At 40.1% G+C, this 16,861-nt stretch overlaps 1 protein-coding gene across 1 annotated transcript in view; it reads left to right on the plus strand.

Annotated features, from left to right (window-relative positions):
• SORT1 (sortilin 1) overlaps window positions 1-16,861 on the plus strand; it is a 243,094-nt gene that overhangs the window by 178,244 nt on the left and 47,989 nt on the right. The window contains exons 15-16 of the mRNA XM_073615905.1: window positions 12,170-12,359; window positions 16,165-16,281. Coding sequence (XP_073472006.1) covers window positions 12,170-12,359; window positions 16,165-16,281 — 307 coding nt within the window. The remainder of the gene's footprint in view (window positions 1-12,169; window positions 12,360-16,164; window positions 16,282-16,861) is intronic.

Genomic DNA, 16,861 nt, shown 5'->3' on the forward strand with positions numbered 1-16,861 from the left:
GGTACTCATGAACATTAGGCCTAAGTGCAGTCAATATTTTGTAGAGTACTAAAAGTAGCTCTGCTTTATTGGTTATGCAAATTCCCCTTTTTCACCCAGAATATCCCAACCTTTGGTGTCAAAACCAAGACTGAGATTGTTGGATAACAGGTTGGGGGAATTATTCTTACCATTACCTTGCCAGATCTTCACCCAAGGTGTTCCTAGAGGCAATGTAGGCGCACGCCGCACATCCATTTGGGTTCCACTTTTACCGATGTAGAGGTGATCAGTAAAATGTTGACATGGGCCTTCGAATCTGGGCTCAAAACTTTCCCTCACAAATCTTTTTATCACCCAATCTCTTGGTTAAAGTGAATGGGTCCACAAAGTGTTCTCAGGTACTAATAAAGAAGGAAACGCTTGTCTATACAAATTATTGAGTTGTTTATGTAACTATAGTCTGAAAGTAGTATAAAATGCTTGTGGAAAAAATTGTCTTAAACATGGGGGGTCTGCCAAACCTTTTCACGAAGGGTAAGTTGATGAAGGTGCCTAGGGGTATGTCTTATAGATAACAAGTAGCCTGCTTGCTGTAGGAGTTGTCCAATGAACTACAAGAACGGTCACCAGCACTCTTGCAGTTTACTGAGAACTACAAGCTGCCTGCAGCTATTGGGAAGGAGAAGGGGTTGTGAGGGCAGGTGCTGGAGCATGTTACACCCTAAGTTTGGGTGTAACATGGTTCAGAAGGTCACCTTGGCCTTTAAACTGGCCATAGATGGATCACAATTTGGATGGTTTAGCGGGGACCAGCTGAAATTTAATCCATGTGTAGCCATTTCTGTTCAACAGAAGTTGATTTTGACTTCTGTAGGGTGGAAATGTTGTTGCTCAGTGGCTGCAGCCGCTGATGTGTGTGTGGATGGGAAATCTGTTTGTTATGGGTTTTATTTATTTATTTTATTCAGCCTGCTGGCTGAATGAAAAAAAATAATCTATGGCCAGCTTAAGAAGAAAATTTACTTTTTCTTAGCATGCAGAGGGCAAAGTGATATTCACAGTATTGCCTGTGGTCCCCAAGCAGCTGATCTTTTACCCATTACGAAATTATCATGCCTTGTCTTTGTGGTGGCAGCCATCTTGGTAGGGGCAGGCCTTGCCTCTTAATGTCCAAGCCTCCAAGCAAGGAGAAGTGATCAGCACAGTAGTGACATCACCAGTCTTACCCCAAATCTACGAAGAATAGCTGTTGGCCAGCATGGCCATAGATCTCACAGTGCAGCTAAACAGCTAGAAGGTAAGACTTTAGGCACAGGAGGAATTCTAGACAAAAAATATGCCTGGCTCAAATAATCCCATATTTGTTGATGTTCCTATCCTGACTAGTTTTTGGGACAAGCCAACCTTTAGACCCTTGCCTCAATGATCACAGGAGAGAATGTCTCCCTGTTTCAAAAATGTGCAATCGGCTTGTACTGTAGGGTCCCAGAAACTAGCCAGAATGAGAATGTAAAAAAAAATGAACATTTGAGATGTGACATGGGGAAGGGGACATGACCTCAAAACAACTGGAGGAAAGTTCAAAATTAATTTTAGAAAGTATTTTATTGAAAGGGTAGTTGATGCTCGGAATAAACTTCAAGCAGAGGTAGTGAGCTAGTCAACAGTAAGGCTGGGTTCACATATGCTGCGGCCGCGGTTCACGGCATGGTGTACAGTGCGTCCCTGTTCACTGATTAAGGTGAGAATCAGGTCAGAATTTTTTGCCTGAACTTGCACCTGAATGAGAACCAAAGATGCACAGGACCCTTTTTAAATGCAGACCACAGCCGGCCCGGAGCTGTGTGAACTGGTTCAATTGAGAGCCGGTCACACTATAGATCTAAGACATTCTGGACCTGAATCCAATCTGTAATTTCAAAGGGGTACAAAAAATAATTTCTTTCTCTGTCCTCTCCTTTCTTTTTACCTTCCAATATGCCAGCTTTAGACCAAAGGTAGGTGGATTTATTGCCCAACTTGCACCAACTTCAGGCACAGCGCATGGTTGTACCAATCCCTTAACGGAAAAGAATGGTTTTAAGGTTTCTATTCAAACCAAATTACAATACCAAAACTAAATGGGGTACCTGCCCAATTCTGAGCTTAAAATCTCCAAACCAATTTCTTTGTGTCAAAATTCTGGATGGAATAAATTAAATCTGTCAGTTTTCTCAGACAAGGGGGAATTTCTTGTATCATAGACCTAAGATGCCTATCTCCATATTCCCATTTTCCAGTCACACCAACACTTTGTGTTTTGCTGTAGGAGACCAGCACTTCCAGTTTGTGGCACTACCATTCGTGCTCTTCTCTGCACTCCTAGTGTTCACAAATCTGCTTGTCCCACTCCTGGCTCTTATATGAACCCAGGCCTTTCATGCCACAGGTTATCTGTGTGACTTCCTGCTGATGGAATCCTCAGCCAGAACCTTGTCTGCTAATGTCCAAAGGACCATTCACTCCCTTCAAAACTTTGGCTGGATAATAAACATTCCAAAATATATTCTTTCTAGCTCTGGAGTAGCTTGGTGTAATCTTGGACACAGCCCAAGCTATCATATTCCTCCTGCAGGAAAAGACTGCCTAAATAAGGTCATAAAAATAGTGATAAAATTACTAAAGCGCTGAAGTGGAGAACAAATTATGTGAGAATATATTAAAAGATGCCCAAATAATATAGCTGCAATAAATATGTGAACTACACAACATACATAAATAGATAGAAATAAATAATTGCGCTAATATTAACCAGTTAATATCACACTAGGTGCTAAAATGCATAAATGACATATAACATAATGCAAAATTAAAAACAAGTGAATGTATATGGTACATAAATAAACAGACCTTCTGTGCATCAATATAGTGAATAAATAATAATATAAATATGAGACAGTCCACTATTATAAAACAGGCAGGGATCCTCTTAATATGAAACTAGAACCTTATAAAGCAAGCTGATAGTATATAGTGCATAAATAAACAAACCTCCTGTGCATAAATAAATTGAATAAACAGTGTAAATAAAAATAAAATAGTCCACTAATTATGAAACCGGAAGGGATCCTCCTTATTATGAAACCGGAACCTTGTAAAGCAAGCTTGGATGAATTGACCTCGAATTCAATAGTACCATTCACCTGCCGGTACTGACTAGTAAAATTCTCAGCTCTCGACGCCCATCCACAGTATAGAAAACAAAATTGGGAAACGAAACCATTGCGCAGGGATTAAACTCAAGTGATTAATATAGTAAGAGTAGTCTCACTCACGTATCCCCATTCAAAGGAATGCTTTTTATCCTTGCAAGCGGTGCTATGCATGAATACGAAACAAAATGGTCAAAAATGTATCCACTTCAAATCAACCAGTAACAACACAGAATATCAGATCAAAGATTTCATGACATGCAAAACTGAGGGGGTGGTGTATGTATTGCAATGCCCGTGCTCATTTCAGTATGTGGGAAGAACAAAAAGGCCAATGTGGAAGCGCATCAGGGAACACATACATACAAAACCTTATCAAAGGCTATCGAAAGCACAGCGTCTCACTGCATTTTTCATTATGGCATGATAAAAATCCAACACTATTAAAATTTTGGGCGATAGATAAATACAAACCCCATTGGCGAGGTAGCAATAAAATGAGGGAATTAAGCAAACAAGAATCCAAATGGATATACAATATGGATGCACTCACGCCAATGGGGTTAAACATAGAGTTTGATCTTAACTGCTTCATAGCGGATTCTTAAATTTCATAATTTTAAACTTAAAATGCATTTTAAATAAATTTTTATTTCCATTTTAATTTTGATTGTCTACAATATACATATATTTTTTATTTATTTTTATACCAGTATTTTGATTTTGATTTCTATTTTTATTAATATTTTTTAATGAATAGAATGTTTCATTGAGGATTTATCCCATGATGTATGACCGGGTGCAAATCAAGTTCTCATCATATTGTGATGAGGGAGTACTCTCAAACTTGTTTGTATTTATACTCTTTTAAATGTTCAAAAGATTAATTAAGTTTGAGGAAACCAGCCCGTTCTCATATGTTCAGCTTAAGTGAATTTTAAATATTGTATTAAAGGTGTTCAATATTAATCTTTGTATGTAAATAAATGACATGCTACGTTGTTTAGTAATGTAAAATACCATGTAATCTTGAGATCGCTTAATGGTATAATGATGCATTAACTGCCGGGGTTACCATGGCAACCAGTACACATACTATAAGTATCGCTCAGGGCTGTCACATGAGCACCCTTGAAAAAGTCACGTGTCTGGTGACGCAATGCGTCGGGAGGAGGAGCCTGTGACGCTCTCAGCAGTGTGTACACTGGAGGTGAATGAGGAGGTTTCAGCTCGGAGCTGAATGCAGCTGACCATTTATTCTTATGCGAGCTATATAAATGGGGATACGTGAGTGAGACTACTCTTACTATATTAATCACTTGAGTTTAATCCCTGCGCAATGGTTTTGTTTCCCAATTTTGTTTTCTATACCGTGGATGGCCGTTGAGAGCAGAGAATTTTACTAGTCAGTACCGGCAGGTGAACGGTACTATTGAATTTGGGGTCAATTCATCCAAGCTTGCTTTACAAGATTCCGGTTTCATAATAAGAGGATCCCTTCCTGTTTCATAATTAGTGGACTATTTTATTTTTATTTACACTATCGGCTTGCTTTTTAAGGTTCCGGTTTCATATTAAGAGGATCCCTGCCTGTTTTATAATAGTGGACTGTCTCATTTATATTATTATTTATTCACTATATTGATGCACAGAAGATCTGTTTATTTATGCACCATATACATTCACTTGTGTTTAATTTTGCATTATGTTATATGTCATTTATGCATTTTAGCACCTAGTGTGATATTGGTTAATATTAGCGCAATTATTTATTTCTATCTAAATAAGGTCATGTTTTCAAATTCTTAGTTCACAGTGACGGCTTCTGCATGAGGGTCTTGGGCTTGATGGTGGCCTTCTCTAAGGTTGTTACCTTTTGCTCAGTTTCACTCCTGATCCCTCAATCCAACATCCTCTGGAATGTGGAGCAAGCGGACTCAGTCCTTGGATTACTTAATAGTACTGTCCAGCCAAACAAAGCTCTCCCAGCCCTGGCCTGGAGTTGGAAAAGCCTTCCCTTCATAAGACTTGGAACATGATAACATCAGTTGTGAGCCTTACAGGCTAAGACATTGTTACAACTCCAACTGTCCAAGGGATTTGGTCCCCCCTAGTTTCAGAACTACAGATTGTGTCTAAAACATTGGGTCTCCCTTCTACAAGGCTGCCCAGTCGGACAATGGCACAACAGTGGCCTACATAACTCATCTAGGGGGGCATCAGAACCTTAGCAGCCCTAACTGAAATGAGTGTTATACTTTTCTGGGTAGAAACATTCCAGCTTTTTCGCCCATCCACGTTCCTGGAGATTTGGCAGGCGGACTTCCTATGTCGGTGCCTAGACCTGAGAGAATAATCTTTGCACCCTGAGATCTTTTACATAGTTACATAGTAGGTGAGGTTGAAAAAAGACACAAGTCCATCAAGTCCAACCTATGTGTGTGATTATGTGTCAGTATTACATTACATATCCCTGTATATTGCGGTCATTCAGGTGATTATCTAATAGTTTCTTGAAGCTATCAATGCTCCCCGCTGAGACCACCGCCTGTGGAAGGGAATTCCACATCCTTGCCGCTCTTACAGTAAAGAACCCTCTACGTAGTTTAAGGGTAAACCTCTTTTCTTCTAATTGTAATGAGTGGCCACGAGTCTTATTAAACTCTCTTCTGCGAAAAAGTTTTATCCCTATTGTGGGTTCACCAGTACAGTATTTGTAAATTGAAATCATATCCCCTCTCAAGCGTCTCTTCTCCAGAGAGAATAAGTTCAGTGCTCGCAACCTTTCCTCATAACTAAGATCCTCCAGACCCTTTATTAGCTTTGTTGCCCTTCTTTGTACTCGCTCCATTTCCAGTACGTCCCTCCTGAGGACTGGTGCCCAGAATTGGACAGCATACTCCAGGTGCGGCCGGACCAGAATCTTGTAGAGCGGGAGAATTATCGTTTTATCTCTGCATTTGATCCCCCTTTTAATGCATGCCAATATTCTGTTTGCTTTATTAGCAGCAGCTTGGCATTGCATGCCATTGCTGAGCCTATCGTCTACTAGGACCCCCAGGTCCTTTTCCATCCTAGATTCCCCCAGAGGTTCTCCCCCCAGTGTATAGATTGCATTCATATTTTTGCCACCCAAATGCATTATTTTACATTTTTCTACATTGAACCTCATTTGCCATGTAGTCGCCCACCCCATTAATTTGTTCAGGTCTTTTTGCAAGATTTCCACATCCTGCGGAGAAGTTATTGCCCTGCTTAGCTTAGTATCGTCTGCAAATACAGAGATTGAACTGTTTATCCCATCCTCCAGGTCGTTTATGAACAAATTAAATAGGATTGGTCCCAGCACAGAACCCTGGGGAACCCCACTACCCACCCCTGACCATTCTGAGTACTCCCCATTTATCACCACCCTCTGAACACGCCCTTGTAGCCAGTTTTCAATCCATGTACTCACCCTATGGTCCATGCCAACGCACTTTATTTTGTACAGTAAACGTTTATGGGGAACTGTGTCAAATGCTTTTGCAAAATCCAGATACACCACGTCTACGGGCCTTCCTTTATCTAGATGGCAACTCACCTCCTCATAGAAGGTTAATAGATTGGTTTGGCAAGAACGATTCTTCATGAATCCATGCTGATTACTGCTAATGATATCATTCTTATTACTAAAATCTTGTATATAGTCCCTTATCATCCCCTCCAAGAGTTTACATACTATTGATGTTAGGCTAACTGGTCTGTAATTCCCAGGGATGTATTTTGGGCCCTTTTTAAATATTGGTGCTACATTGGCTTTTCTCCAATCAGCTGGTACCATTCCAGTCAATAGACTGTCTGTAAAAATTAGGAACAACGGTCTGGCAATCACTTGACTGAGTTCCCTAAGTACCCTCGGATGCAAGCCATCTGGTCCCGGTGATTTATTAATGTTAAGTTTCTCAAGTCTAATTTTAATTCCGTCCTCTGTTAACCATGTAGGTGCTTCCTGTGTTGTGTCATGAGGATAAACACTGCAGTTTTGGTTACTGAAGCCCCCCGATTCACTCGTGAAGACTGAGGAGAAGAATAAATTCAATACCTTTGCCATCTCCCCATCCTTTGTAACCAGATGTCCTTCCTCATTCTTTATGGGGCCAATATGGTCTGTCCTCCCTTTTTTACTGTTTACATACTTAAAGAATTTCTTGGGATTTTTTTTGCTCTCCTCCGCTATGTGTCTTTCATGTTCTATCTTAGCCATCCTAATTGCACCCTTACATTTCTTATTGCATTCTTTATAAATTCTGAATGCTGAGGATGATCCCTCAACCTTGTATTTTTTGAAGGCCTTCTCCTTTGCTTTTATATGCATTTTTACATTGGAGTTAAGCCATCCAGGATGTTTGTTCGCTCTTTTAAATTTATTACCCAATGGGATACATTCGCTAATGCCCTTATTTAATATGCTCTTAAAGCAAACCCATCTCTCCTCCGTATTCTTTGTTCCTAATATTTTATCCCAATTTATGCCTTTTAGCAAGGTTTGTAGTTTAGGGAGTTTAAAATCTCTCTAAGATGAGGAAAACCAGATAAGAACATTTGGGCCTACCAGGTTGAACAAACAGAGCAAATGTATTGCCAAGAGCCAGGATCCTTTAGCCTTCTCATTAGATGCTCTGGAAGATAGAGGAGGAAGGGGACCCTGTGATTCTCATCACACTAAAGCAGCCCAGAAAAATGTGGTATAGGGATATTCTCAAACTTCTGGCAGACAAAGCTTGGGCTTTTCCAAATAGACCAGAATTGCTGGGCTAAGGCCCCCTCTTTGTTCTGCTTCTCAGTCACTGGCTTGAGCGGCATGGCTATTGGAGGATATGGGTATCTTTGGCTGTGTTATTCCAGCTTGCTTTGGGCAAGGTAATCTAACTCGTGCAAGATTTACCATCGCACATGGAAGGCTTTCTATGCGTGGTACAACAACTGAAGGCTTAAAGGATAAGTTTACCTTAAAAATAAACATGTTTTTGCAGGTAAAAAAAGTGCATTTATCCTCATTTATTTTTTCCTCCGAAGCCTGCAAAACTGCATCTGCAAGCAGCATATTGCCGGTGCATTGTCAGGCTCCTGCAGACAATGCCTACAGCTTTCTGCCCATACCTCTGTACGGACTTTCTGTGTGTAAGCTGTACGAACTGTCAATGAACTAGGAGAGCGCTCACTAGAGTCCTTGCAGTTCATTGAGAGCTAGAAGCTGTCTGCTGCGGTGGAAAATGGGACTTGTAGTTCATTTATTCCGATTCCTGTAAATGACTGACGTTGCTGTGTGGTTGGCTGCTCTGTTTTTAAATTTTTGACAGCAGGTGCATGGAGAAGAACCTCTGCTGGCTTGCACGGGGTGGGGGGTAGGGAGGAGGGGAACAGGAGGTGCATATGCTACATGTTACATCCTAAGGCCTCATGTACACTGGATGTCCTAAAAAATGGCAGTAGCGTTGGCTGTGGAATGAGTTTTTCAGGATTTGTGTGTGTGTGTGTGGTGTGTTTTTTTTTTTTTTTTTTTTTTTAACTACCACAAAAGCTTATGGCTCAAAAACACTGATATCCGCAGAATAGCAACATTTTTAGGCTTTTATCAGTTACAGCGTTTTTACAGCTTGAAAACTCCTCATTTTAAAACCCACTAGTTCTGTGTTTTTTTTTTTTATTTTTATTTTTTTCCCAGCCAAAAACGCCCCTGCCAAAAAACACGGATAACAGCCTATGTGTGCATGGACACACAGGATAACATGCTGGGGAGTTTACAAGCTGCAGAAAAAAAAACCTGAAGCCAAAAACAGCAGCTGTAAAAATGTCAGGTGTGCATTAGGCCTAAATATCGGTGTAACATGTTACCAAGGGTGAACTTTGCTTTAACTCTAGGAAATAATCTTTCACTTCAGTCTGGTCTTGACCAGCATCTGACCTGGAGTATCCTCAAGGGACAGGTTTCTGCCTTATTCTTCCTCTTCCAGAAACTTCTTGTCTTCACATCATGACTGTTAGGCGTGTTTGAATTGGCATCTCTTGTAAAGAGCCTTTTTTGTTTTGCACAAGAACAAGCTGGTCTTGAGCCCAAAATCTACATTTACCTAAGGTGGTTCCCTCTTTCCGTCTCAATGGGGACATTGGGGGTTATTTACGAAAGGCAAATTCATTTTGCACTGCAAGTGCACTTGGAAGTGAAGTCGCTGTAAATCCGAGGGGTAGATCTGAAATGAGGGGAAGCTCTGCTGATTTTATCATCCAATCATGTGCAAGCTAAAATGCTGTTTTTTATTTTCCTTGCATGATTTACAGCGACTGCACTTGCAGTGCAAAGTGGATTTTCCTTTCATAAATAACCCCTATTGTCATCCATTTCCTTTGCTTTTTCCTGCAGAGAAAATTTCCTTTTTTCTTGTTCTGTCTAGTGGTCCTTGTAGAGGACCCCCTACTTCCTGCTCCACCATTGCTAGTTGAATCTGAAAACTAATTTCCAGGGCTTATGCCCTTAGAGAAACTGTTCCTCCCTTTCTTGAAAAAAGGCCCATTTCCCCAAGGGTGTTGGTGTCTCCTGTGCTTTTTGGCATCAAGCTTCTGTATCCCAGATTTTCCAGGCCACCACCTGATCCGCTCTCCACACTTTTTTTCAAGTTCTGCCAGCTGATGCAAGCTTTGACCGTAAGGTGCGTCAAACCGAGTATTTTGTTTGTTTGGGTTCTTTAAACAGTTTTGTTTCTTGTGGGCCTGTTAGCAATTATATGTTCTGTTTTTGCCCACTCCCCAGTTTTATTGCTTGGATATGTCCCATAGTTTATGAATAAAAGTCCTATACTGCAAGATTAAAATAGTTTTTTGTAACATGGGTCCCTCCCCTTTGTCTTGATCACTCCTTATTGCTTACTAATAGACTGGAGCCTCAAGGAGAGGGCTGGAATTATATGGTAGACAATCTCCAATTACCTGAATATAGCAGCATTTAACAAATGGTATATGAATAAGTAATGTGTCCTGTACTGTAGTGCAAGTTGAGGATTTTATAGGCGAGTCAAAATTCCTATTTCCTTGGACCTCATCTGTTTAAAAATACAATCTTTAAACATATATATGCACAGACATCTCAGGAAAGCCATGGAAGGGCAGATTTAACATTACAGCTAATGGGTGGTGATACATGGGTTTGTCTCTGACAGGAGCCTCAATGTCCCAATGATATAGTCAATCTCCTACCTCTTACCCACAGCACTGAAAGACTTGGCTTTGTGCAGTGAAAATATTTGTTTTTCTTTTCTATAGTAATAGATCCTAAACAAATATGTTGTCTAATATTGCTTTTAGTAACTCCTTGAACTTAAAGGATAAGTTCACCTTTACAAAAAAAAATATTTTTTTGCAGGTAGAATTCTCTCTGCTCATTGTGCTAATTAATAAAAATATTTGTGGCCAAAAAAAAAGTTTTTTTTTTCCATCAGTCTCAGGGAGATTTCCCTTCACTTCGGGTATTTTTTTCAGCGTCTTTTTGTTGGATAAAAAAAAAAAATTTATTTAGTTTGCAGAGGTACATTATACATATTCTTCATTGCAATATAGGTTGAAGTTTATTACAAACATATTCTTCAGTGCAATATGGGATTAAGACCAGAAAAACAACCACATACATAACCACATCAGTATTGTCTCATTATCCCCTTTATTATTGCACATAGCCCTATCCTCACCCTACATTTATTCCCAATAATCTGTGTACCACTAGGTCCACCGGGGCTAATCCCGGCACATCCAACCACAATGCCCTCAATTTCTCAAACTTGTATGCGCTACCCCTATGCTGGTACACCAATTTTTCCATTCGCAATACTCGTCCAATATTGCCGATCCACTCCTTTGTGTTCGGGGGAGCCTCAGACCTCCAATGTAGCACAATTAATTTCCTCACCTGAAATAGAACTACAGCTTCTCTGCAATGTTCTTCCCACTCATATTCCTCCAGAGCACCCAGGAGGGCAAACTCTTGGGTCCTGTGGAAGAGACTTTAAACACCGAGTTGACCATAGTCACCACACTTGCCCAATATGTGTGTAGTTTAGGACAACGCCACAGCATATGGATAAGATCCCTCTGGTCTCTTTTACGTCTTGTACATGTGGAGTCGAGCTGTAGATTCATCAAGTGGAGCCTGTGGGGGTATAATAAGTTTGTAACAGAATGTACAGCTGGTTAAGCCTTTGGGATACATTCAGTGAGCACTTGCCCACCGCCTGAAAGATCTCCTCCCATTGTTCCCTGTCTAACTGTCCAACATCTGCCTCCCACTTCTCCATTACCTTCAAAGGATGCTGCCCCATCTGACTGCAACAGGATGGCGTAACATTGGGAGATAGAGCCTTTAGATGAAGCAGCATCCCCCAGAAGGCTAAACACAGGGGACAATGACAAATGCAACTCAGAAGAACGGCTCTGTGCTGCCACCGCATGACTAAGTTGTAAATAATAGAAGTGCAATGATGGTGGAAGACCATAGGCTTCCCTCAGATCAGCAAAGGAGAGCAACACCCCATTGCGGAATATGTGCTTGAGCTGTGTGTAACCCCATACGTCTTCCACCTAGCTCCAGACTGCAGCTTGGCCAATTCAGTGTACATATCGCTCAGCCATATGGGACTGTACTCTGTATATCTATCTGCATTCTAGATATATTTGGATTTGTTCCATACCTTCTGGATTAGACTAAAGGTTGGGTACTTTTTATGAGGTTTAGCAAAGGCCAATGCCTCCAACGCCGTGGGAATTGGCCCTTTGCTTTCAGCGTCTCTTAGAGAGCGGTCACAGGAGTAAGTGTCCCTGTTGAAGGATTTCCTCACTATTCCTGTTCTGTTGGCAGATCATAATTTTGGATTTACTTTTCGCTTTCATTCTGATCATAAGTCTCAAGGACAATTTTGATCATAAAGGGTCTTTGCTGCTATGTCATTGTGCTTTTTGTATCCAAACAGGTGAAGATAAAGATTATATCAGTTGGTTGGCACATTCCACTGACCCAGGAGACCCCTCAAATGGTTGCGTTTTGGGATACAAAGAAAGTTACTTTCGCCTAAGGAAATATTCAGTTTGCCAGAATGGACGAGATTACTTAGTTAGCAGTAACCCTGTGCCCTGTACTTGTACGCTGGAAGACTACATGTGGTAATGTTGTACCTGCATATCTCCTACCATCATATATTAAATCCATTCCACACGTTAAGGATGTGGAAAGTCACACAATTTTTTTTTGAATAGTGGTAGGGGGCGCTAGTGTATTAGTTAATAGACTATAAAACATATAATCATACAATCAAGTTAAATAAAGTGCTCAGTGCAAAAGAATTTTACATTCCATATACAACAATAAACATAAGTGAATATATTAATTTTAAAAGTCCATATGTTCTGTGAATAAATTCCTGTGGAAAATTTCCAAAACTTGCCAACATCACCATGAACCGATACGAGAAGTTACACCCGATGTGTGTGGTAGGAATTCCTACTCACCGGAAGAACATGAGCTCTTTAACTAAAAGGTCCAAATAGGCTTAGTTTGTGGGTCTTTGAACTTCCGTGATCACTGGGGATGAACCAGGGTAGCTTTCCAAATAACAGCCTCCTCTCCACCAAGCTAACACATTACAAAGGAGACATAGAAAGTGCCATCGTCTAAAACCATTTATTTAAGAAATAGCATATTAAAAGCCAACTGGCTGCTTACATTAAAAAGTGCCTACTCCCGGCACTAGGAATACTTGCAGATACTTGGGCATGGATTGCAAGCCGCTCCAAAGAAGTTCGGGACCCGGCAGTGACGTGACTGGAATGCGCCTCGACGTGTGTTTAGTCTTACGACGTCATCAGGAAGCGAATCCGGTCACTAGGCAGGTTACATGAAATAGCCTGGCCCTGACATGTGATTGGCGGTGATGTTACTCTCAAAGTTGTCATCACCCCAAATGGCTTTCAGCAATACCTAAGGGCCAATACATACAATATATGAGAATTAGGAGAAATTGCGACAACCTTGATGACTAAAACACCCAATCGGCTATTCTTACGGAAAGTTTTATAGAAAAGGGGTACTTGCCTGGACAATTGACGGTGTCAAAACCAAGTCCTTGCCATGGATAGACAATCTCTTTTAACCAACAACAAGAAAAAGATTTTCCAGGGAGAATTAGCCTTTAGCACAAGGTTTCATCGCTGAAACAGATGAATAGAGAACATCTTCAAAAAACACTGGCCCCCTTTTGAAAGATAAAGATCTAAAAAAATTTTATAGAATAAACCCAAATTTATTTACAAAAGGGCACCAGGACTTAGGAATAAAATTGCACCAAATATTCCAGATCCCCCCAAAAAAGTTGGTACTTTTTTAGATAGGGCAAAACCACAAGAGGACAAGAAGAAAATCGATAGCTTCCAGTCGGTGGCCACACAACAACAATTCAAGGTCAAACCACTTATCACATTCTGAATATGTCACATATGTTTTGGAATGCCCATGTCCAAGGCAATATGTAGGCAGAACAACGCGGAAACTACGTACAAGAATAAATGAACATCTTACCAACATCAAAAATGGTTTAGTCAAACATAGCGTGTCGAAACACTTTAGACAATACTATAATAGAGATCCAACCCAACTTACTTTTTATGGAATAGATACAATTTCTAAACACCGGAGGGCTACCCATCTGAAAGGAGCAGTATCACAAATTGAAACCCTATGACTACACAAGTTGGGAACCCAGCAACCTTTAGGAATGAATATAGATTTAGATCTTAATTGTTTTCTAACCAATTATTAGGTTAGTGATGTTTGTTGTGATTGAGGGGCCAGACGATGGCTGCACAGCCAACATCAGGGTGGGGGGAATTCTCTACCATCTAGCCATTAAAGATGCATAATATATCCAGTTAACCAAAGGTAACCAAAAATATTCCTTTATATCATGAAGTAAGGTCTAGTGCATGAACTGCTAATACACATTCTACAACTATTTTGTTTTTATCACTACTTTTATTTTTTACTTTTTTTATTTTTGTTTTTTATTTTCTGTTTCTTTTTTATTTATATTTTTTATTTTCATTTCATTAAATTGTATATTGTTTGATATTATTTTTATATTTTTCCTATTTTCTAAATTGCATGTTTGCATTTAATTCGGTTTCCATAACCTCTTGGCAATGACTCTGATTCATATTCAAGCTTCCCCAGTTATGTAACTCTTTGCTAATTTGATTGTATCGTCGTTGGTAAAATTTATGTGGACTTGTTCTTAGCAACAATGGCAGAATGAGGTCCATCACTTCCGTTTTTGTAGCATTAAGGCCGTGGTCACTCTCTCTGCATTTGCGCATTAGTTAAGGGGTGGCTCCTGGTCTTAGAGATTAGGTAGGCGGAGAGTAACATCAACGCCAATCACATGTCAGGGCCAGGCTATTTAATGTAACTTAGTAACTTAGTGACAGGAACTGCTTCCAATTCGACACTGGGACTTTAAATGAGGTGTCCATGATGATCACAGATAAATGAATGTAATAGTGTGAAAAATATCAAAGTTTTAGTCCTTATCATCCAATACAGGTCATGCATATAGATGGCAATTCATGTGAACAGGAGCATAACATAAAAGTCCTAAAAACATAGCCAAAATGACATACATCAAAGTATTATGAGTACAGATATACATGATACATCTCTAACCCGACGCCTTTCGCAAGCTCTCCTCGCATCATCAGGGGCTGATGTGTATATCTGGTGCCTGTAACAGCAAGTAAAAAAGTAGATTGGAGTATAGGTTTATGTTTGGACAAAAATATGAAGCCAGAACTAGTGATCCCATACTCACTTGTCAGGTAATTGGCTCCAGGGGCCGACCCCCGGCAGGGGCGAGCAGAAAGCATCTCCCACAGGAGCTGAAGGGACGAAGGCCAAAGCATGGAGGACCAAGGTCAGGCGTAGGGCAGGCATGCCAAAAAGATGGAGAGGAGGAGGAGAGGATTGGACCCCAATGTCACCCAGGATCATTGCAGAGGGTACTGACTATTATGAAATATGAGTATAAATGTGTATATATGTGAACCTACAAAAATAGATGTAGCAGTATCCTGAAAATATGAAATAGTATACTTTAGTGCAAGGGGTGCAGAAGTGTCCAACAATGCTAGATAGAGAGGAAAAAGAAAAAGAAGAAAAGGGACCCAAGTGTTGCCCCTAGGTCATGCAGGGTTTATTCACTATGAAAAGATGTATGAATGTGTGTGTATATAGGTAGTTGATATAACAATGATCATGATATCCCGTCCAAGTATCTGCAAGTATTCCTAGTGCCGGGAGTAGGCACTTCTTAATGTAAGCAGCCAGTTGGCTTTTAATATGCTATTTCTTAAATAAATGGTTTTACACTATGGCACTTTCTATGTCTTTTTGTAATGGGTTATCTCCAGTGGAGAGGAGGCTGTTATTTGGAAAGCTACCCTGGTCCATCCCCAGTGATCACGGAAGTGCAAAGACCCACAAACTAAGCCTATTTTGACCTTTTAGTTAAAGAGGTCATGTTCTTCCGGTGAGTAGGAATTCTTACCACACACATCGGGTGTAACTTCTCGTATCCGTTCATGGTGATGGTGGCAAGTTTTAGAAATTTACCACAGGAATTTATCACAGAACTTAAGGACTTTTAAAATGAATATATTCACTTATGTTTATTGTATATGGGATGTAATATTCTTTTGCACTGAGCACATTATTTAACTTGATTGTATGATTATATGTTTTAGTCTATTAACTAATACACTAGCCCCCGACCACTATTCACTGATATTTAAGTTCGCATCGCCTATACTTTAAGGGGAGCAGCTCATTAATTTTCACAAATTATATATTTCTTTCACTTCACATTATCACCCATCCATAGCACGAGGTCCATTTTTTTTACACAATTTATTTTGTTTGCAGTGACTTTGGATACTTCCGTAAGGAAAATGAATCGACATGTGTGGAACAGCCTGAACTCCAAGGACATGAACTAGAACTGTGTATTTATGGGGAGGAGGAAAAACTAAAGACAAATGGGTAAGTGGGAGAATATTATTTATTTTATTTTTTTATCGTTCGTTTACAAAAAAAATTTTATAGTCATTTCCAACTCTTTCCCTCCCTTCACACAAACATAAAGTCATCTAGCAACACTTTGCCTTGGCATTTTTGGCCTCCACAGAAAAAACAATGAATTCCATGAATCAAATAATCCTATCAACCCAGAGGTATTTAAATTAATGTAGGGAGGTCCTATAGTCAGTCACGGTGATTGGATATGGCCTCTCCCATGCTGCCTGTAATTTTTCCTGCCGCATAGGGACTACAACATAAATCTGACACACTTTATATGTCCTTTTTTCTGGCATTAGTCTTATCAGCATTTTTGCTTGGCCTTCATCTGTTTAATGATCTCCCATACCATCTCAAATTGTGTCTCCATTTTGTCCCAGGTCCTCGGTACATATTTCACTAAAGAGACCTTGGAACCAGCAATCTTGTCCTCACAAGTCTCTCAGATTAGGTCAAAGGTCACTAACCTTCCATATAGGTGTTCAAATTCCGACTAGCCTGTAGACTTCTACAATATCTCTCTTGTAAGCGAACAGCAGGTGAG

This window comes from Aquarana catesbeiana, linkage group LG02, assembly GCF_042186555.1.
Source record: "Aquarana catesbeiana isolate 2022-GZ linkage group LG02, ASM4218655v1, whole genome shotgun sequence".
Lineage (NCBI taxonomy): Eukaryota > Metazoa > Chordata > Amphibia > Anura > Ranidae > Aquarana > Aquarana catesbeiana.